At 44.3% G+C, this 21,514-nt stretch overlaps 2 protein-coding genes and 1 long non-coding RNA gene across 6 annotated transcripts; 1 reads left to right on the forward strand and 2 right to left on the reverse strand.

Annotated features, from left to right (window-relative positions):
* The first annotated feature begins 41 nt into the window (after positions 1-41).
* On the forward strand, positions 42-13,276 carry LOC144005995 (proto-oncogene DBL-like). 4 transcript variants are annotated; one of them, XM_077504599.1, is made up of 26 exons: positions 42-212; positions 866-1,000; positions 1,075-1,200; positions 1,771-1,920; positions 2,949-3,076; positions 3,144-3,258; positions 3,332-3,451; positions 3,536-3,727; positions 3,790-3,981; positions 4,138-4,330; positions 5,138-5,226; positions 5,358-5,458; positions 5,524-5,590; positions 5,709-5,824; positions 5,884-5,953; positions 7,140-7,232; positions 7,313-7,405; positions 7,486-7,611; positions 7,771-7,980; positions 9,887-9,979; positions 10,145-10,214; positions 10,846-10,864; positions 11,102-11,199; positions 12,335-12,465; positions 12,547-12,659; positions 12,729-13,276. In XM_077504599.1, exons 1-26 carry the CDS (start codon positions 162-164, stop codon positions 12,808-12,810), a joined length of 2,973 nt encoding a protein of 990 aa, XP_077360725.1. In that variant the 5' UTR covers positions 42-161; the 3' UTR covers positions 12,811-13,276. The 4 variants fall into 4 exon arrangements, 1 of the variants encoding a protein (XP_077360725.1); XR_013279718.1 differs by lacking the exons at positions 12,547-12,659; positions 12,729-13,276 and having other exon boundaries at positions 10,119-10,214; positions 10,846-10,987; positions 12,335-12,359; XR_013279716.1 differs by lacking the exons at positions 12,547-12,659; positions 12,729-13,276 and having other exon boundaries at positions 10,846-10,987; positions 12,335-12,358.
* Positions 7,776-10,408, reverse strand: LOC144006006 (uncharacterized). Its single transcript, XR_013279720.1, has 3 exons — positions 10,280-10,408; positions 10,048-10,204; positions 7,776-7,970 (listed from the first exon to the last, which is right to left on the reverse strand). It is a non-coding gene; the product is annotated as an uncharacterized LOC144006006 (long non-coding RNA).
* Position 13,277: 1 nt separating the features above from the next.
* Positions 13,278-20,226, reverse strand: LOC144005999 (coagulation factor IX-like). The gene is made up of 8 exons (XM_077504604.1): positions 20,070-20,226; positions 18,880-19,049; positions 17,542-17,566; positions 17,335-17,448; positions 16,117-16,248; positions 15,722-16,026; positions 15,512-15,662; positions 13,278-14,003 (listed from the first exon to the last, which is right to left on the reverse strand). The coding sequence occupies exons 1-8, from the start codon at positions 20,188-20,190 to the stop codon at positions 13,444-13,446; spliced, it is 1,578 nt and encodes a 525-aa protein (XP_077360730.1). The 5' UTR covers positions 20,191-20,226; the 3' UTR covers positions 13,278-13,443.
* Between the last annotated feature and the right edge of the window lie 1,288 nt (positions 20,227-21,514).

A 21,514-nucleotide genomic window follows, 5' to 3' on the forward strand; every position in this document is an offset into this window, starting at 1 on the left:
TCCCTCAACACCCCCCTTCTTCTCCTGGCCCTCCCCTCCCTTCCTGTTAGGACACTGCGGGGAGGATCCATGCGCGTGCGCATGCACACTTAGCACGTCCTCGTCCCGTCCCGCTGCAACTTGCCGACTTCCGAATAACACAACAGAACCGAGCGGCACCGATGGCCGAGTCCAAGCCGCAGTGGGGCTTCCCGCGTCTGCGTCGCGCCGCGGTAAGCTCCGGCAAATAATAATAATAAAAAGTAGAGGGGGAGGTCTGGCGTTGTTCTTGGGCGCTGGCGGAAAAATGAGGCGGCGGATGCATGAGGTTGTGCTGTACAGATGCTGCAACACACACGCACACGTGCGCGTCACCTTGAAAAAGTGCGTGTGTGAGTGGTAGCGCTGCAGACTGATGAGTCACGTGACGCGGCTCCATTTGTGCGCGTGTGTGGATGCGTGTGATGTCACAACATGCTGACTGGGTGGATGCAAGCTTGGCATGTCGCTAGTTTATTAGTGCAATTTAATTTTCATTGGGTATGTTTTGGCCTTCTATGTTTAAAATCGATGCTAATTGTCAGATGAAGGGGAACCTAATTTGCTTGTGAAGCGATCAATGTGTGCTTGCATTAGCAAGTAAGTGCCTCCATATTATTAGCGATTGTAGGTGGGTTATATACATTGCTGTTATATACAAAAGCACAATATTGTGCTTTTTTTTTAACAAAAAAAGAAAAAAGAAAAAAGCTTGGCATGTCACGCCCTAGCCAAAAGCATATATTAACATTTTGAATATATGAGAGAGAGAGAGAGAGAGAGAGAGAGATGATGAACAAGCAGGAAGGAGTCCTTCTGCTGTTTAACAATTGCTTCCCCCCCTCAGACGTCATTTCCCGGCAACCTGCACCTGGTGCTGGTTCTCCGCCCCTCCACCTTGCTAAGCTCCGCCCCCAGCCCATCCTCCAGCACCGACCTGGGCTTCCGCTTCAGCCAGGATGACTTCCTGCTCAAGATGCCGGTACCTGCGAGTCGACGCGATAGCGCGCCCGTGTGCGTGTTTTGTGGTGACGCGGCGCGCTGGCGTGTTTTCAGGTGGTTATGCTGCGCTCGGTGGGCGACCTGCTTCGCTACATCGACGACAACCGGCTGACGTCAGACTCGTGCGGCGGCGGAGGCATCGCGGAGCGCTGTCGAAGCGACTGGATCGTCCTGCGCTCGGTAAACGAACAGGCATGATCGACATCATTTTTTTTTCTTAAGTAGTCACCAATACCGATTCCGTTAGTATTTTGATAGATGACATTTACCCCCCAAAAACAATGACAGATCATTTCCTCAACCCTTGAGTGACTTTTATTTTATTTTTTTTATTTTACTCTCTTCCTAGTGTAAATCTTAGCCTACTCTAAAACTGTGTCTATTTGGTCCCTTTATAAATGGAGTCAAATTTACAGTACATAATTTACTGTGTATATAAACCTGAGGCATTATTATTATTATTACTATAAATAAAGCCTGGTATCACCTGATAACAATATCTGGTATCGGTACTTTCTATCCCTACTCATGCTAGCACGTTAGCTAGCATTCACAGACAAAATCAACTTTTAGGGATTTGAATTGGTTTGGCTGTTAAGGCAATTGGCTCACTCGTCAGTCTTCTTTATGTTTGTTAGCGTGTTAGCGTAGCATGACAATAGGCACGGCTTATGCTACTTGTACTAGACATGCTGATGTGCGTATCATTATTTTGTCAATATTCCTCAATGTGTGTTTGTGTTCGTGCAGGCCATCGAGACGTTCGCCGTGACGGTGAAGGAAGTGGCTCACCTCCTGCAAGGCTTCGGCTCCGAGTTGTCGGATGGCGAACTTCCGGACGAGGCCGGCGCCGTCGACTTCCTGCTACGCTCGCACACGCAGCGCTATCGGCACATGAAGGTGTGCGGCGGCTCTCCTGGTTAGCTTGTGCGGTTGTTGCACTGACCTGTAATATGACTGGATAGCCGATAGCCCAACTGCGCCAGTGCAAACCGTTGAAGTCACAGGGCGGCCATCTTGTTACTCCCACTTTGTGAGCAGACTACTGTATAAACTTCAGGGTGTCTTCGAGTTAAGTCACACTCGACCTAAGGCGTTTCGCCTTTACAACGGTTACACCTGGTCCGCCACTTTGGCCCCATCCGCCATTTTGGCTCCTCATCCGCCACATAGCCCGCAGTGTTTTCCCCTCATCCACTATTTAGCCCTTAGCTAGTGCTAACGCTTGTGCACTTGTGGGAGTCTCTTTGACTTTTTCGCCCTCTTTTTTTCACATCATCATCAAAGAAGAAAAGCTACATCTTCTATCAATGTTGGTCCAGCCAAAAGAAAAGCAATTACTATGGAAACGAAACTAGACATCATATAAAAAATGGCAGAAAGGAATAAAAAAAATACAAATAAAAAAAAAATAAGAGTACGGTATATTTTTTGTTTTTATGTTTTGTAACAATTAGCATTAGTATTAGCTACGTTTCATCATTATTCACAAACCTTTTGAAAATACTGGAAAAAAGAGCTTGTTGCAACATGGACCTGGTTGATCGCTTATACTTTGCTGCCACCTGCTGGCCGTTTTTTTTTTTTTTTTTTGTAATGACTACCATCGCTTTAAGCGATGACTTCAGGTCAGAAACTGCATCAAAGCCTTCATACAAAAACTCTAAGAAACAAAAACCTAAAAAAACGTATAAATACGTATAAATACGTTTTTGGGAGTGAATGAGTTAAGCATAAAATTTAGACATGTATTTAAGGCAAGTTGTAAAAAGTACTGTCTCAAATTTCGATACTGTTAATGTGTAGGATCGTATGCTGAGAAACGTTTCTTGGGAGGAGCAATATGGCGGCCTCGCAACCTCAAAAGTCTTGGCCTATCGGCTATCCAGTCATAGCATAGATCAGTGGGTTGGTGCCTTACGTTGTAGGAGGACATTGTTGGGGTGCTGAAGGAAGGACGCCTCCTGCTGGACAACCTGGAGACGCTGAAGGCCTCCAAGAAGGACACTGTGGAGGAGCAGGAGGACATCCAGTCAGACCTGGACACAGTTCAAAGGTCAGCGAGGTCACCCGAAAGAAAGTCTGACGGAGATATTGGAATAAATGTGTGTGTGCTCGCGCAGGCTGCTATGTCAGCTGCGCGACATGGAGGAGGCCTTCGACGGCTTCTTCGAGAAGCACCACCTGAAGATGCAACAGTACCAGCAGCTTCTGCTTTATGAGCGCAACTTCCAGCAGGTGCGCGCATGAGCGTGTAATGCTCACGTTCCCCCGCGCGCGCCTGCGCTATCAGCCGTGCATTCGTGTGCAGATGGAGGAGGAGCTGGAGAAGATGTCGGCGGAGGAGAAGGCCATCCCCGCCGTGGGGAACACGCTGCTGCATGCCGAACAGTTCGTCAAAGATCTAAACGCTCTGGAGCAACGGGCAGAGGTCTCACACGTGCACGCGCGCACACACACACGGTCGCACGCTCACTCACTCACTCATGCCGAGTTTGTGTGTGCGTGGGGGCAGGAGGTGATGTCCCGCGCTCAGGTCCTGATGTTACAGGGCCACCAGCTGGCCGCCCGCCATCATTACGCCCTGGCGCTCATCATGCAGCGCTGCAACGAGTTGCGTCATCACTGTGACGTCATCAACGGGGGGCTGCGCGGCAAACGTGCGACGCTAACGCGAGCGAGGGACCTGCTCGTGCGCCTGGACCAGGTGAGCGCGTGCGTGCGTGCGTTTGTGTTCATGCATCACTCGCATTGTGCGCGTGCGTACAGGCTCTGCGCTGGTGCGACGAGGGCGCCTACCTGCTGGCCAGTCAGATGGTTGACCGCTTCCAGAGCCGAGAAGGCGCTCAGGAGGCCCTGCAGTGCCTGAGCTGCCACCAGGAGAGGGCGCCAGACGTGCTGGAAAACAAACAGGACGTCCTCAGTCTGGAGTTTGAGGCCATTCTCACACCCCAGCTGCAGGTAGCGCCCCCTAGCGGCCTTCCTAGGTCAGTGGCGGAGGGCAGGGGGGCCAGGGTGAGGTCAAAGATCGTCATGGGGCGCCACATAGGTCGATTTAAAAGGCATCTATAAGATAAGCAATCATACCTCATGTCACGATCATGTGACCTTGCCCAGTGTCAGATCTCCATGGTGACAGACAAGCTGGCATCCATGCGGGCCATGATCCACAACCGAGAGCAGTGTCTTCACAAGATGGCCGACGTGCGGGTCAGACCCATCCAGCCGGTGGCGCCGCGGCCCGAAGCCGAATCCCCAGAATCAACCGCGCAGCACGGAGCCAAGGCGCCGCTCTTCTCGCCCAAACACGGTAACGTCATCACGTCGTTGCCACATCGCTAAACATGTGACTGGATGGTTTCCCGCTGGATGACCTAATTCGGAATCCTGTTCTGATTCTGATAGTCATTCTCAAATTGGATCTGATTGGGATTCTGATTGCATGCTGCTCATTCTGTTCCGGATCTGGTTTTCAAACTGGCTCTGCTTCTGAATCAGAATCTGGTTGTTTTTCTGGATCTGAAAATAGCCCTGATTCATGATCTGAATATGAATCTGGTTCTGGATCAGATTGTAGATTCCCAATCTAGTTGTAGCATGTGGTTCTGATTCTGGCTCTAAATCTTAATCTACATTTGGATCATGTTGTCATTCACATTATGTTATGGATTTGAATCTGTCTCTACTCATGTATTTAAGTCTAGCTCATCTGATTTTGTTTCTCATTTGGATTCTGTTAAGGATCTGATTCAAGTTGTTTCTGATTCTGAATCTTCATCAAATGTTATTCTGGGTCTCTTTCTGGTTCATTATCTTAATATGAATCCGTCTCTGGACCAGATTCCCGATATGAATTAGGTTCTAGTTCTGGTTCGGAATCTTAGTCTAAATCTGAATCTGGTTCTCATTTGGATTCTGTTTTGGGTTTGGATGTGAATCTTGTTCTACTGAGTTGTAATCTAAATCTGGTTTTCATTCGGATTCGGGCCTGGATCTGTTTTTTCATCTGGTTCTGCTTCTGGATCGGAATCTAATTCTCATTCAAGATCTAGATCCGACATGTTGGTCTCATTCTGGATCTGGTTGTGCTTTAAATCTGGTTCTGTGACGTCTTCAGGTGTGGACTTCAACCTTCTCAACTCCAGGTTCTCTTTTGATCTTCTTCCTGGAAAGAGAACCTCCAGGAGGACCAGTGACCACCGAAAGGTGTTTGTGGACATACGTCAAGATTTTTTAGTCATAAATCGTAATATGATGAAAGTTGAGTCAAAGTGATGACATGGAAAATTATTATAAAAAAAAAGAAAAAAAGATTAGATTTGTTTTTGTGTCGGCAGATCGAAGTGATGCACGACTACCAAGGCAACCGCAGTTCTCTATATGGCTCCGCCCCCGACAGCGACTCTGAGGTGGAGGAAGGGGCGGAGCAAGTGACAAGGTGCATATGCAGCTCAAAGGTGGCCTTGCCTTGACATATTTTGACTTGACCTTTGAACTGTACAGTCGCATCATGAAGGAGCTCATCTCCACCGAGAAAATTTACGTGGACCAGCTCCTCGCTGTTCTCCTGGTGAGCTTTTTTTTTTTTTTTTTTTTTTTCTCCTGCATTTCCCCGTTTGTGTTCGTGCGTCTTTTTGCTGTTGTGCGTTCGCCGTCCGTGTTGATGTGTCGCCTCCCGGCCCGTTCAGGGCTACAGAGCCGAGATGGAGGACCCGTCCATGTGCGACCTCCTGCCGTCGCTTCTCCGCAGGCACAAGGATGTCCTTTTTGGAAACATGCCACAAATCTACCAGTTTCACAGCAGGTACGTTCAACACCTTCAACGCTGACACGCCCGCACGCCAACATGCCTTCTGCTTCCAGAACCTTCCTGCAGGACCTCCAGCGCTGCCTGGACACTCCCGAGCGGGTCGGACAGTGCTTCCTTCAGCGGGTGAGGAAGACCGAGCGGGTCACAGGAAATCCTCTTTACATTAATCTTAACTTTGTCTGCCATTTTTAAATTTCGTCTTAGTTTTAGTCCAATTTCAGTCACGCTTGTTAGTTTTTTATTACGGTTAGTTAACCTCATGCCATTTTTATTCAGACCATTTTTAGTCGACTCTAAATCTAGCATTTTAGTTTTTATTTTAGTCCAAGAAAATGTAATTTTATTCGTGTAGTTTTAGTCAACACAAACTGTCAATGTTTTAGTTTAGTTTTAGTCAGGACAACCATTTTTCCCCCTGTATATTTTTTTTTCGTCAGCAGATTTATTGAATCTTTTCGGATCTAAAACAATTTCACATAAAATGTTCTCATCTTTTTGATGGAAAAACAACATCACACACAATTACATGCTATGGCTCCATGCTATTAGCTAGTAAGTTAGCTAGCATTAGTTAGCAGTCGCATTATAATTGTTGGAACGTTATAGCCGTTGGATTAATGTTAAGTTAGAACTATAATTTACTTTTTTTTTTTTTTAACCTTTCACCTGTCTATCCCATGTGTTTGTGCGGTGTGTCAATTGAGTGTCACAGATGTGACAAATTACAGACAAGATCTTACAAATCATGTAATTTTCTAGTTTTTGTTCATGAACTAAAATATCCGTAGATTTTAGTCCAGTTTTTATAAAGTGAAGGACATTTTCGTCTCATCTTCATTAGTCGACGAATATGTACACTGATTTAGTCCCACTCATTGTTTATTAACTCTTGGACCACCAAAAACGATTAGTAAAATTACGATGTATACTTCCATAAACGTTAAATGACGTCAACTATGTGTTTTGTTTTGTTTTTAAATCAGTGGGCAGTCAATGGGCATCAAAGTGCAGCACTGCCTGGTCAAGGAGTTGTGGAATCAGAAACACTCACTAACCATGGCCAGCAGATGGCAGCATTGTATCTCATTTCAATGGGCTGCCGGTGAATGAAATTACAATGAAACGTGACGAAATCTGATGAAATAGAACGTTTTTAAGGATGACGTGAATAATCAAAGCCTTTTTTTTTTTGATCATGTGTGGCAGTAAAAGAGTTAATGAGGATTTTAGTCTAGTCTAGTCTAGTTTTAGTCCGGTGAATAATGTGTTTTTGTTGACGAAATTAACACTACTTTACATGCGCGTGTAGAAGGAGAAGTTCCAGATGTACGAGCATTACTGCCAAAACAAGCCTCGATCCGAGTCCTTATGGAAACAGTGCTCCGACTCCGCCTTCTTCCAGGTGCGTGCTTTGGTACGGTAAATTAAAACCTTAACGCCCACGCGCACACGTCAAGCGTCTGCGGCGTGTCGTCCTCGCAGGAGTGCCAGAAGAAGCTGGAGCACAAGCTGTCTTTGGACTCGTACCTCCTGAAACCCATCCAGCGACTCACCAAGTACCAGCTGATCCTCAAGGTTTCCCGTCACACGCACACACCGACGGAAAAGTGTGCGCACGCGCCTCACACGCGTGTCACCTGTGCGTGTGTGTGCAGGAGCTTCTCAAACACTGCACGGAGCCGCAGTACCGTGCGCAACTGCAGGAGGCGCTGGACTGCATGCTGGACCTGCTCAAGTCCGTCAACGACTCCATGCACCAGAACGCCATCGTCGGATACCAGGTAGCCGTCAATCAAACGTCAGTAGGGGCTGTCAAGTCACTTCAACATGACTGCTTGGCTACAAGACACCACAGATGACGTCAAAGCACTATTTTATATACGACGTCACTTCTATGAGTAATAGAGAAAAAAAAAGCCCATACTTTGTCCGTGTGGTAGGGCGAGCTAGGCCTGCTGGGCCGTGTGGTTCTGCAAGGCAGCTTCAGCGTGTGGACCAGCCACAAGAGGGCGGCGGCGCGCATGCGGGAGCTGGCCCGCTTCAAAGGCGCCCAGCGCCACGTCTTCCTCTACGAGCGAGCGCTGGTGTGCTGCAAGCGCCGCGACGACCGTCACCGCTCGCCCGTCTACAGCTTCAAGTCCTGCCTCGGGGTACGCGCGACATCAAATCTCATCGTGACGACTTCAGATCTCGTCATGACGAGATCTCCTTAAAACTCACTGTGACGAGATTTCAAATCTCTTGACGACTTCAAATTTCAATATGACCACTTCAAACCTCATGACTTCATCTCGTCATGACAACTTTAAATCTCACGACGACTTCAAATTTTATGATGACTTCAAATGTCGTCTTGATGACTTTAAATCTCATCATAGCGACTATAAATCTCATCATGACTTAAAATCTCATCATGACTTAAAATCTCATCTTGACGACTTAAAATCTCATCATGACTTAAAATCTCATCTTGACGACTTAAATCTCATCTTGATGACTTTAAATCTCATCATAGTGACGATAAATCTCGTCATGACTTCAAATGTCGTCTTGATGACTTTAAATCTCATCATAGCGACTATAAATCTCGTTATGTATGACTTCAAATTTCGTCATGACAATTTCAAATCTCATCATGACAACTTAAAATCTCATCTTGACGACTTAAAATCTCATCTTGACGACTTAAAATCTCATCATCACTTAAAATCTCATCTTGACGACTTAAATCTCATCTTGATGACTTTTAATCTCATCATAATGACTTTAAATCCCATTATGACAAGATTCCAAATCTCATCATGATGACTTAAAATCTCATCATGACTTAAACTCTCATCTTGACGACTTTAAATCTCATCATAGCGACGATAAATCTCGTCATGACTTCAAATTTCGTCATGGTAATTTCAAAACTCATCATGACTTTTAATCTCATCATGATGACTTTAAATCCCATTATGACAAGATTCAAAATCTCAACATGATGACTTAAAATCTCTTCATGACTTAAAATCTCATCTTGATTACTTTAAATCTCATCATAGCGACTATAAATCTCATTATGACTTCAAATTTCGTCATGACAATTTCAAATCTCATGACTTTTTATCTCATCTTGTTGACTTTAAATCTCATCATAGCGACTATAAATCTCAATATGACTTCAAATTTCGTCATGACAACTTCAAATCTCATCATGACTTAAAATCTCATCTTGAGGACTTAAAATCTCATCATGACAACTACAAATCTAAACATGGCCGTAAAAATCTTAAGAGATTTCAAATCTCATTATGACGACTTCAAATCTCATCATGACTTAAAATCTCATCTTGACGACTTTAAATCTCATCATAGTGACGATAAATCCCGTCATGACTTCAAATATTGTCATGGCAATTTCAAAACTCATCATGACTTTTAATCTCATCATGATGACTTTAAATCTCATTATGACAAGATTCCAAATATCATCATGATGACTTAAAATCTCATTTTAACGACTTTAAATCTCATCATAGCGACGATAAATCTCGTCATGACTTCAAATTTCGTCATGGCAATTTCAAAACTCATCATGACTTTTAATCTCATCATGATGACTTTAAATCTCATTATGACAAGATGACAAATCTCATCATGATCACTTAAAATCTCATCTTGATTACTTTAAATCTCATCATAGCGACTATAAATCTCGTTATGACTTCAAATTTCGTCATGACAACTTCAAATCTCATCATGACTACTTCAAATCTCATCATGACTACTTCAAATCTCATGACAACTACAAATCTCTTAAATCTTATTATAATGAGATTACAAATCTCATTATGACGACTTCAAATCTCATCATGACGACTGATTTTGCTGATTTTTCTGTGTTGTAAAGTTCAACAAATGCAAAATGACATCTTACAAGACAAATGTTCTGTCTGTAATTCATATCGTTATTATTGGGAAGTGCTAGAGGACCAAAAAGCTATATTATTCATCCATTCGGCCTAAAAAAAAATGGTATGTTCTTAATATATCTATCGCCTATCTGCTCAGATGAACTCAGTTAGCGTAACAGAAAACGTCAAAGGCGACGCCAAGAAGTTTGAACTCTGCCACAGAGGAACACAGGAAGTCTACATCCTGCAGGTACGCCTCCTCATCGTCACACTCTACCCACACAAAACCTGTATTTTAATCTGAATACATTTACATACCGTATAAAAACATGAGTGGAGACGGGGGGGACAACGTCGTTTGTTGTCTTTTCCCTCATTTGCTTTTTTAGTCCTCCTATTTCATTTGTGAGCACAGGCTCCCAGCATGGAGGTGAAGGTCACCTGGCTCACAGAGATCCAAAAGATCATCAGTCAGCTGCACAAAGGTAACGTGTTAAGGAATTTAGATGTATTTCGTATTCAGGAGTTTGATTTGACTGATGTGTCTTACCTGTCAACTTGGACTTGTTGTCTTGTTTGTCAATGCACCCTCGCATCAGCAGTGTTCTTCAATTTTTGTCGGTTCTTCTTACATCTTTCTTCCCCACTCATTCTTTGATCCAAAACATTTAAATCTTCTTCCTGCCATGCTTTCTTCTTCATTGGGGTTTTATGGTCATTGTCCTGTCCAATTGCGTTAACTGCTCATGTACACCACACCGCCCTCAAGAGGCCAATGCGTGCACAGCAGGAAGAAAGCGCACACAACTGGAAGGCAACACAAAGGCAACGGGAAACAAAACAAGATTTGCGTTAATTCTAAATTCATACATTTGATGAATTATATGTGTGACAAATTAACTCTGTGCCTTGTGAATGAATATGTGTATTATGAATGAAATCATGTTTTGATAACTAACGACCCGTCTTGTGAATGAGTGAATGGTGTGTGTTGTGAATGAATAATGTGCTTTATGAAAGTATTCCTCATGTGTCTTTTGACTAAATGAGTATTATGATTTTGCGAGTATTTCCACCTCAAATGCAAGCTAACATGAGCGTGCTTTTTTATTTCAGACACCCTCATCTCAGACAGGTGACCCCGCACACACCTGCATGTGTAGCATGACCTGTGCGCAAACACACTCCGCTCGCCTACTTCCCCTTAAGCCCCTCCTCCTGCCGCATGACCGCCACACACAAGTCTTGAATGCTCCTGGTGACGTGTCGTTCGTTGTGGTGTGTTGTCGTTAATCTCGCGTGTGGCATCCAGCGCGTCAGAGGCGTGCGTGTGGTGGGGAGGCTGCTCAGGGTGTCTTCCTGTCACTCGCAGCTCTTCCGCCTCCAGCCACGCCCACCCCACCAGATGGGAGGAGTCTGTGAACACCAGCCCCGCCCACTCGGACCCTGCGGGGCGCTCATCCCGACGCGGTGAGTACGCGTGCACCCGCACACGTTTGCAAAATCACATTAGTAAAATTAACAAAAAAAAATAAACATGAAAATGCTTTTTATAAAATGAAAACTAACGGAAACTACATGTTATAAGAGTAAGCAAAACTTCGTTAGCGTATAATGCTAACTTCCTTAGCATTGAATGCTAACTTCTTTTGTATTGTAGGTTAACCTCTTAGCATGAATCCAAACTTCCTTGGCATTGAATGCTAACTTCCTTAGGTTAGAATGCTAACTTCATTGGCACCGAACGCTAACATCCTAAGAATTGAATGCTAACTTTCTTCGAATTAAAGGTTTGCATTGAATGTTAACTTCCTTAGCATAGAATGCCCTAGCATTGAATGCTAACTCATTTAGCATATAATGCTAACTTCCTTAGCATTGAATGCTAACATCCTTAGCATTGTATGCTAACTTTCTTCGTGTTAAAGGTTTGCATTGAATGCTAACTTCCTTAGCATGGAATGCCCTAGCATTTAATGCTAACTAATTTAGCATAGAATGCTAACTTCCTTAGCATTGAATGCTAACTTCCATAACATTGAATGCTAACTTCCTTAGCATAGAATGCCTTAGCATCGAATGCTAACTTATTTAGCATAGAATGCTAACTTCCTTAGTATTGAATGCTAAATTTTATATTAAAGGCTTATTTTCCTAGCATTAATCCAAATTTCGGCGGATGACTGGTTATCATGTCCGCCTCCCAGTTCTGAGGACTGGGGTTCGAGTCCAGGCTCCGGCCTTCCTGGATGGAGTTTGCATGTTCTCCCCGTGCCTGCGTGGGTCTTCTCCGGGTACTCCGGTCTCCTCCCACATTCCAAAGACATGCATGGCAAGCTAATTGGGCGCTCCGAATTGTCCCTAGGTGTGCTTGTGAGTGTGGATGGTTGTTCGTCTCTGTGTCCTGCGATTGGCTGGCAACCAGTTCCAGGGTGTCCCCCGCCTACTGCCCATAGCCAGCTGAGATAGTCTCCAGCACCCCCGCGACCTTTGTGGGGAATAAGCAGTCATGACAACGGATGGGTGGATAATCCAAATTTCCTTAGCATTAGCCAACATTGTTGTATTTTGCCACATTTCTATCTTTCTACCGCCCCGCCCACAGCCTGGCCGGCAGCAGCGCACTCGGTGGCTATCTGCGATGGCCTGGAGGACTGGGGTGCTACGGATGGCTCCAACGCGTCCGAATCAGACGAGGAGGGTGACGTGGGAGAAGACGACCAGCCCGCACCCCTGGTGGGTGCTCGAAACGCTTTGCCGTTCATTTCGTATCTTTGCTAGCTGGCTGAGCCGTCATTCCCGTTTGCTGCGCCGCAGGTGGCGGGTCGCTACCGAGTCCTGGTGGCCAGCAGTGTGGCGAGCGTTGATGACATCATCTTCACCTGTGGCGACGTCATCCAGCTGCTGCGCCACGACGAGGACGGAATGTGGTCAGTGATCTGTGTGTGTGTGCGCGCTTGTCTGCCTTTTGTGTTCATTAATACACGTGCTGGCTTCAGGTTGGTGAGGAACGAGAGCCGCGACGAAGAGGGTCGCGTCCTGCCCGAGGAACTGCACAGGATTCTGGGAGAGACGTGCTGAGAGCCAATCAGTCCTCTTCCTCACCGTGACCTCACAGAAAAAGCACATCATCAGCGCTTCCTTCATCAACATCACCAACTTTAACTCGTCACGTGCCAAAATGCTCGGCTTCTAAGCTAAATGTTAGCGTAGCTTGTTAGCATAGCAGGTTAGCGTAGCACGTCAGCGTAGCGCCTCAACACACACATCAAGTCTAATGTGAATGGTCGCCATAGAAAAGCGTCAGAAGTGCCTTACATGTGACAACCAGCAGGGGGCGCATGTGCAAAAAAAAAAAAAAACGTGACGCCCACAAGCGATGACATCATCGGGAGCTTTGGGATTCGACTCTTTTGCGCTTTGTTGTCATTTTCGACACTCGTGTTGTGATTTTTGTCTACGGCACTTTTGTTTCAGCCTCGCTCGTTTTGAACATGCTCAGTTGATCCTGTGAGGAATTTCACAATAAAAGCACACAAATAACTGACTTCCCTTTTGTTGCCGATGAGCTTGTTTGTCTTTATTGTTTGAAACGTTTTTCACATTGATAGAATGGGAATGTAGAACAGGAAGTGACTGCTCAAAGAAGATGAACAGGAAGTAGCTGAACAGGAAGTGGATGCTGGTAAAAGAGGAAGCGGACGTACCGGGTGTTCACGAGTAGGTGTGGACACCGGTGGTGTTGCTGATCCAGGCGTAGTAGCGCGAGATGCGCGTGTAGACGCCGTACTTGCCGGCGGCGGCGCAGCCCTCACCCCAGCTGATGATGCCCGTCAGGAACCAGACGCCCCGGTGGCGGGTGACGTGCGGCCCACCGCTGTCCCCCTGGCACGCGTCCTCCTTGCGGTCCCGGAAACCGGCGCAGAACATGAAGGGAGTGATGCGGCTCTCGCTGCTGTCCTTGCAGACGCCGCGGTCCACCAAGGGAACATCCAGCCGGCGAAGCGTGGTCGACTGCAGCCCCCCGTCGCGCACGCGACCCCAGCCGCTCACCACCGAGGTGTCCGTCTCCTTCAGGAGGCTCTCCGTAAAGGCTTTGGGTCCCAGGCAGACGGGCCGGCGCTGCGGCGACATCTCCACCGCCACGGCTAGCTTGAGCAGCGCCACGTCGTGGTTGAAGCGTGACTTTTCGAACTTGTACAACTTGTGGACCACCTCCTCGGCCACATCATGGTCCCGCTCTGGACCCTCGGGTTGCGACACGTCGTGCTCGCCTGTTTTGGAGTCACAGCGCTGTCATTCTACACATTGCCACCGGGGTGTGCTGTTACATGCCAATTTACACTGTTTTTTTGTTGTTGTTTTTTTCAATTTGCACGCTTGAATTTGTCCCTTTTTTCCCCCTTTTCCTCAGTTATTGTCCTTCACTGAAACGCCACTAGGATGTGCTGTTACGTAGCAACTTACACTACTCACGCTGTGCGAGCTGACGGCAAGCAAAGCATGTTTTCCTTGCACTAAGAAGGTTACAGGTTCCAATCTACGGGAGTGTGGAACTGCCAATGTGGAGTTAACATTTTTGACTGGCAAGTACGTGTGAAATACATGTGGGTCTTTAGTCCCTCTCCTGTGGAGCTCTAAAAAGAAAAAAATGTAGACAAATGAACAATTTTGAACATATTTATTATTAGTTTTTAGATCAAATATTCTTTAAATGAATTAATGATTTAGAAAAAAAAGAATAATTAAATATTAAATATCAGAGTCCAAATTTTTAAGTTGTCAGGAAAAGAGACGAAAAGTAGATGAAAAAGTTTTGAAAAATTATGTACAAAATGTCCAAAAAGGAGAGGAGAAAAATCCCATAAAATTGCCAAAAGTGTCAGAGAATTAAATTTTTAAAAAAGGAAGAAAATAATTACCAGAAGTCAGAAAATTGATTTAAAAAAAAGGCATAAAAAAACATTTAAAATGTCATGATAAAATGTAAAAAATACAAAAGAAATCCTGAAAATTATCATAAAATGTCCAAAAAATAAAAAAATAAATCAATTAAAAAAAAAGACAATAGAATTGTCAAAAGTCAGAAAATGTATTTTTTTAAAAGGCAGAAAAGAAAACATTTGAAATGTCACTATAAAATGTCAAAAAAACAAAAGAAATCCTAAAATTACACAAAAAAGTCCAATAAATAAATAAATAAATAAAATCAGAAAATTAATAGCAAAAAAGGTAGAAGAAAATGTACCTATGTACCTCAAAGTATTTGACGATGCATATTTTTTTTCTGTTATGGTGCAGCTCTAATTAGCTCTTGGGCCATCAGTACATTAAACTAAGATTAACGCTATTTCCTTCATCATAATGTTCAAATGTTTTGTGGCTCAAGACAGATTTTTTGGCTATTTATTTGGCCTAAATGGCTCTTTTGACAGTAAAGGTTGCTGAGCCCTGTTGCAGGCTAAACGCTAAAAACTTCCATGCGCAAGATAAGAAAATGCCCTACATGTATTATTTAGTAATTGGCCTACCTTACATTCTTGTAATTTTTCGATTTATTATCATGGCTGCAGTGCATGATTTCCATTTGGCGTTTTTTCCCATAATGCCACTGGGTATGCACATGCGCTATGAGAAAAAAAATGCTAAGTTTTTAGCATTCAGCTGATTTAGCCTAACGTGCGTGCGGTGCGTGCACACGTAGTCCGACTTCCTCTTGCTATATTCTCAAAGGCCAAACACAGACCCACTGGTGGTGTTTTGATCACGATCGGTGGCTCACCCAGTCGCACAAAGAAAGTATGTCTTTCCATCCGGGCCTGGATGACGCAGTGCGCCGCCGTGATGACCCAAAGGTCGCTGATTAGAGAACCGCCACAGAACGGTTCCGCAATGGTCTGCGTCAGCCTGGCCTTGTGCGTGATCAGCGCCGCCTGCGGGAGCACCGCGGTCAGCGGGGCGGGTTTACACACGGGTGCGGGTGAGGTCATACCTGCCAGGGAAAGTCTCCCGGTTTGGCCTCGTTGCCACCCACGATCCTCTGGTCGCTGTTCTCCTTCGCCGTGACGGTGGGGAGTGTGGGGAAGAAGGAACGCCACGACGGCGGCGGCGGCGACGGCGGATCGTCGGCACCCCTCCTGACCCGAGACGCATCGGAGGCATTGGCTTGCGCCGGCTTGTCTTCATACTCGTAGTCCAGCCACTCGTCCAGGTTGACGTCATCGTCGAGATTGATACCGCTGGTCCGGTTGGATGAACGCGGCGTTGGGGCGGACCCGGCGCCGCAGCTGAACTCGCCTGCACGCACACCCGGATGCTTACTGACTTCCACCGCAGCTCAAACCTCCACTTGTGTTTTGATTGTGTATGTTTGTGCGTGCGTTTCACCTGTGGCCTCACAAGTGGCAAGGTCAGCAGCGAGCTTGTAGCCGAGTGCGCAGCTGCAGTGGACGCCGTTTGACTTCATGGCGCAGAAGTGAGAACAGCCGCCATTGTTGACCTCACACTGCTTGGAGACCTCTGCCAGGGAAACATAAAGGGCTCTATCGTCATGCACAGCATCAAGTGTGAAAGGTTGTCTTCCAGTTTTCTTTCTTTTTGGCATTTTCGTAGACGCAGTTCTTCTTTCTGTCATCATATTGTCAGGTGCACTGGGTGTGTGTGTATATATATATATTAAAAAAAACGTATTTTTTGGATTATAAATCGCAGTTTTTTTCATAGTTTGGCCTGGGGTGCGACTTATACTCTGGTCACACTTATGTGTGAAATTAACACATTATTATACCATTTCACATGTTATTTTCACACTAAACCGCAAGAGGGCGCTCTAGGCCTGTGTTGATAAATTCAACATTGCATCGTCTACCTCCCGAGTTGGGGGAGTTGTTTAAAAGTGACACCGAGGATGAAGATTTCATTGGATTTAGTGATTTGGAGTGAAACTGATAGTTTGGTAAACTTGTTAGCATGTTCTTTATACTAAAGTTATATGAATAACTTGTAGTGATGGGAACATAATTCACCCACGGAACGTTGGGACGACGGGAGAGTTCTGGGTGGGAAGGTTTTGTTATGTGGAAAAGGGGAGTTAGCCTGTTAGCTTCTAGCTGAGTGGGGAGTTGCTGTTAAGACCTCAGAAGCTGATGTCAATAAAACGCCAGCCTTTGGCTCCGCGCTTCAACACTCCGCCTCCGACTCCCGTCACTGCTCGCTACAAACTCTTAATATGTTACGTCGTTACTGACATCACCAGGCATGTCAGTCATGTAACGTTAGTATACCGTACACGAATTCAGCCTGTTGTTCTCTCTTTTATTTTTATTTGAAATTTCCTTTCAAGATGACATGTATGTTTTTGGTGTTGGATTTTACCAAATAAATTTCCCCCAAAAATGCGACTTATACTCCAGTGCGACTTATATATGTTTTTTCCTTCTTAATTATGCATTTTTTGGCTATTTCGATTTATAATCCGGAGCGACGTATAATCCGAAAAATACGGTATGTATAAATATAAAACGGCCACTATGCCACAATGCTCAAAATGCGGCAGTTTTCACACCCGAGCTTGCGTTTGTTTGCGTGGTTGCTGGTCCCACTCACCGATCTCGCAATTCTTTCCAGTAAAGCTCGCGTCACACCAGCACGCGTACGAATTGACGCCATCTTGACAGACGCCGCCATTCTGGCAGGGAGGCGGCTTGCACTGGTCGCCGTCTGTCCGCAAACATACACACATTAGCAAACACTCATGAACACAAACACGCATATTAAGAAACAGACGCACAGACACGAAGATGAGAGGCTTACCGACGTATCCGGCCCAGAATTCCATCTGAAAAGACAAAAAAAAGGACATTTCTCAAAAACAAATCATCAGCAAAAACTCAACTGTAATGTGTGGAAGCGTGTTGCTTTCACTTGAGAAAAAAAAAATTTTGGCGGAGCTTTTTTTTTTTTGTAGTTTTTTTTTTATTTTTCTGTTTTTCTGAATATTTTTTTTTCTGTTTTACTGAATTTTTTTTTTCTGTCATAAAAAAAATTCCGAAAAACAGACAAAAAATACTCAGAAAAACATTATTTTAAAAAAAAACAGAAAAAAAAAATTCCGAAAAACAGAAGTTGGTGCTCTGTTTTTTTTTTTTTGTTTGTTTGTTTTTTGGACCTCTGAACTCCAAGTGACTTGTTTCAGACCACTGACCTGTATATATATATATATGACTGGATGGCCGATAGCCCATACACGCTAGTACAAGCCGTTCACAGGGCGGCCATCTTGTTCCTCCCCCCTCGCAAGCAGACTACTGTCTAAACTATACGGTATACGTCCAGATGAGCCATATACAGCTCGGAGGCAGTATATAAGGCTGGAGGCGTGGTGACTGTTTTGTTCCGTTTTGGGTTTTTTTCCTTGTTAAAAAAAATTAGTGACCACACCAGCACAAACCCCCCATCCCGCCTCCGGCGTTATACTAACTGCCTACGAGCTGTATATGCTTCTTCTGTACGTACACCATGTCGTTTATACAGTAGTCTGTTCGCGATGTGGGAGTAACAAGATGGCCGCCCTGTGACTTCAACGGCTTGCACTGCATGGTGTGTAACGCCTATCCAGTCATACATATAGTTCAGTGGTCTGCAACAAGTCATTTGGAGTTTAGAGGTCCAAAAAAAAATGACTCCGAAAACAGAAGTTGGTGCTGTGTTTTTTGGAATTTTTTTTTTTTCTGTTTTTTGGAATAATTTTTTTCCCCCTGTTTTTCGGAGTATTTTTTTTTCTGTTTTTCTGAATATTCAGTAAAAAAAAAAAAAAAAAATCAGAAAAACAGAAAAAACATTACTAAAAAAAAAAGGTCCCCCCAAAAATTAGTCAGAAAAACAGGATTTTTTTTTTCAAGTGAATGCAATATGCTTCCGTAGTACTGAAACAGTTCCCGCTTTATTTTTCTTTCATATTGGCACCATGTCAAACTCAAGTGTGCCCCCATCTGGTGGTCAACAGTGGAATTACTCACAATAATGACAAGAATTCCATCAAAATAAAGTGATTGATAGCAAGACAGCGAACCCGGAAGCTTCCTGATCACACATGAACAAACATGTTTCACATGATGATGACGACATCATTTATTCATAGGCTCTGCGCACCGTTTTGGTGTCGTCCTCAAAGATCTCGCGGGCCTCCTCGAAGTCGCACGTTTCCTCCCGACATTCCCGCTCCAGATTGCCGGCCCTCATCTCCTCGAACGGGTTGCCATTGTAGCGCCGATGACGTCTCAGCACTTCGGACGCAACCTGCCGTGACAACCGCACGCCGCCTGCAGACCAAACCAAAAAAAAGATGATTGGGCGGAAGTGCACGTCCATCTGGTCAATTACAAACTTTTGGTGTCCAATCACAATTCAGCATCCATGTGTTACCGTGTCAATCTAATCTACCCAATTAATTGTTACTTCAATCACATTCCAAGTTCAGTTATTTAAAATTTTAAGTTGTGTGCCCATGTGTGTTGGTTTGTGTTTGTATATTCGTGTGTGTAAGTTTATTTGTATCTCTGTGAGTCAGTGTGTGTTGAAGTGAATGTTTGTGTGCTTTTGCATGTGTTGTATGTTTTCACGCAAGTGTCGATCTGGACGTTGCCATCTGATTGGTCCGTGTGAGTAAAAGTTGTTCCAGCCAATTTGGAAAAGTAAAACATGTTGATAATAATTGAAATTGTTTTGGGTTTTTTTTGCTTTTTTTTGTGTTAAAGGTGAAGTCAACCCTTAAAATTCTTGACAATAATGTTATATGCAGCCCCACTCGTCTAAATATGACTTTCCGGTTAATATTGCGTTAGTATTTATCAATATGGGAAGGCGGCCATTTTGTCACTTGCTGTCGAGTGAAAATGGCATCACAGTCGCTCGGGTCTCCGGTAACAGCCAATCACAGCTCAGCTTCAGAAAACAGGTGAGCTGTGATTGGTTGTTTCCTGTCATCTTCCGTTGACAGCAAGTGGCAAAATGGCTGCCCCCTGAGATCGATAAAAACGGCTGGATTTTGCTTCATAACTCATATTCCACAAATGTTTAGACTAGTGAGATCACATATAACATATTATTGTCAAGGAATGTTTAAGGTTGACTTCCTCTTTAAACCATCATTATTTGAAAGAAACTCTTAATTTTAACAATTGATTTTAGTGCCTACAAGAACTCTTTTGTGTGTTAGTGAAGGCCTGGTCTGGCCTGCCCGCTTCCAAGCTTGGAGAAAGTCTAAAGGTACTCAAAAGAGGTCAGAGGTCAAGTGTGAGCTATACAATTTCATCCCTGCCCGTCGCCATCCCATCACTCACGCGCGTTTCCATCCACGTCATCAGCGTCGCAGCAATGAACTCCAAACGTTAGCAACAACAGCACCAAACGCACGGACGCCATCTTTGCTCTGCTTGAAAGCCAAAGTACAAACACACACATGCGGCCATGTGCTGTTTACTCTGTGCGCGGGTGCGTGTAAGTTGGGGTCAGCGTCCACAGTCAAAAACTTGAAGTCCTTCACTTCGCCATGAAAACATTGTCATTAGCATTTCGTGCGTCTATGACATCATCGAAATTGAGCACTTTTTTTTTTACCCACGTAACAAAAGCGTGTTTGTCTTCAGCTCAACTTTCTCGTGTAGTTCGAGTGTGCGACTGTTTGGAAGTCGAACTTGCTGAGCGGGCGTCTTCCTCGTCCGCAACTTGCACTTTCTCGCTTCAGCACTTTTGCGTGCGCGCGTTTGAACAGCAAGCTGCGTGACGGGGTAATGGACGGCAGCTTGAGTGTGGCTGATATGGAATCTGGCCTATTATGGGATGGATGCAGGCAACGCCATTAACCGGCTGTGTGCGTGTGTATTTTTGATGCTAGCAAGTGAGCGCGTGTTGATGTTGTGTGTGTCAAGGTGTGTTTGTGTGAATATTAGGGATGTAACAATAAGCTCGATATTGTGATATTAAAACTGCCACAATATCGTCGTCGTCATGTTTACGATATATAAATGCAACACGTGTTAAAAAAAAAAGTCAGGTTGATTTCCATTTGTGCAGTTCTAGCACCCTCTGGTGGTTAGCTTTTTATTGCAATTTAATTTTCATTAGGGATGTTTTGGCCCTTCTATGTTGAAAATCTCCACTAATTGTCAGATGAAGGGGAACGTAATATGCCTGTGAAGCAAGTCAATATGTGGGGGAATTCAATGTGTACGTGCATTAACAACGTAACATAAAAATAATAACATAATAATAATAATAATAATAATAATAAAACATTGCTGTTATGTACAAAAGCACAACAATTGTGTGTTGTTGTTTTTTAAAATACGAGCTAAATTTTTTTACAATATTGTGACCTTTTTTAAATATCGCTAACCTCACAATATTGTGATAATTACCGTATCGTGACGTTTGGATATCGTTACATACCTAGTGAATATGAGTGTTTAGTGTTTACGTATGTGTTTAAGTGTAATGAGTTAGTGTGTGATTGTGAGAATGTGTTTGTGTGTGTTTTTGTGCACATATATTCGTGTGTATATGTGTGATTGTGCACTGTAAAAACAAAAAAAACAAGAGTAATATTTATTTACTTGGAAAAAAACTAGTAAAAAAAATACAAGGAGAGTATTGAGTACATTTTGCCAGTTTATTTAAAAAAAAAAAAAAAAAAGTGACTCTACCACTTGAGCCATGCTACTCTTGCTGTTTGCCACCATACTGCATTGCTGCTGTGTCCAAAATGAGACCAAAAACTCTCTCTCAC

This window comes from Festucalex cinctus, chromosome 18 (assembly GCF_051991245.1).
Source record: "Festucalex cinctus isolate MCC-2025b chromosome 18, RoL_Fcin_1.0, whole genome shotgun sequence".
NCBI classification, from domain to species: domain Eukaryota; kingdom Metazoa; phylum Chordata; class Actinopteri; order Syngnathiformes; family Syngnathidae; genus Festucalex; species Festucalex cinctus.

Coding starts and splice junctions, on each gene's coding strand:
- LOC144005995 (XM_077504599.1), top strand. CDS start 162: ATGGCCGAGTCCAAGCCGCAGTGGGGCTTCCCGCGTCTGCGTCGCGCC. Junction 3,452..3,535: donor CTCTGGAGCAACGGGCAGAG/GTCTCACACGTG, acceptor GCGTGGGGGCAG/GAGGTGATGTCCCGCGCTCA. Junction 5,459..5,523: donor GGGGCGGAGCAAGTGACAAG/GTGCATATGCAG, acceptor TGAACTGTACAG/TCGCATCATGAAGGAGCTCA.
- LOC144005999 (XM_077504604.1), bottom strand. CDS start 20,190: ATGTGTGTGTTTGTACTTTGGCTTTCAAGCAGAGCAAAGATGGCGTCC. Junction 17,567..18,879: donor TTGAGGACGACACCAAAACG/GTGCGCAGAGCC, acceptor TTGTCTTTTCAG/ATGGAATTCTGGGCCGGATA. Junction 16,027..16,116: donor TGCCACTTGTGAGGCCACAG/GTGAAACGCACG, acceptor GTGTGCGTGCAG/GCGAGTTCAGCTGCGGCGCC.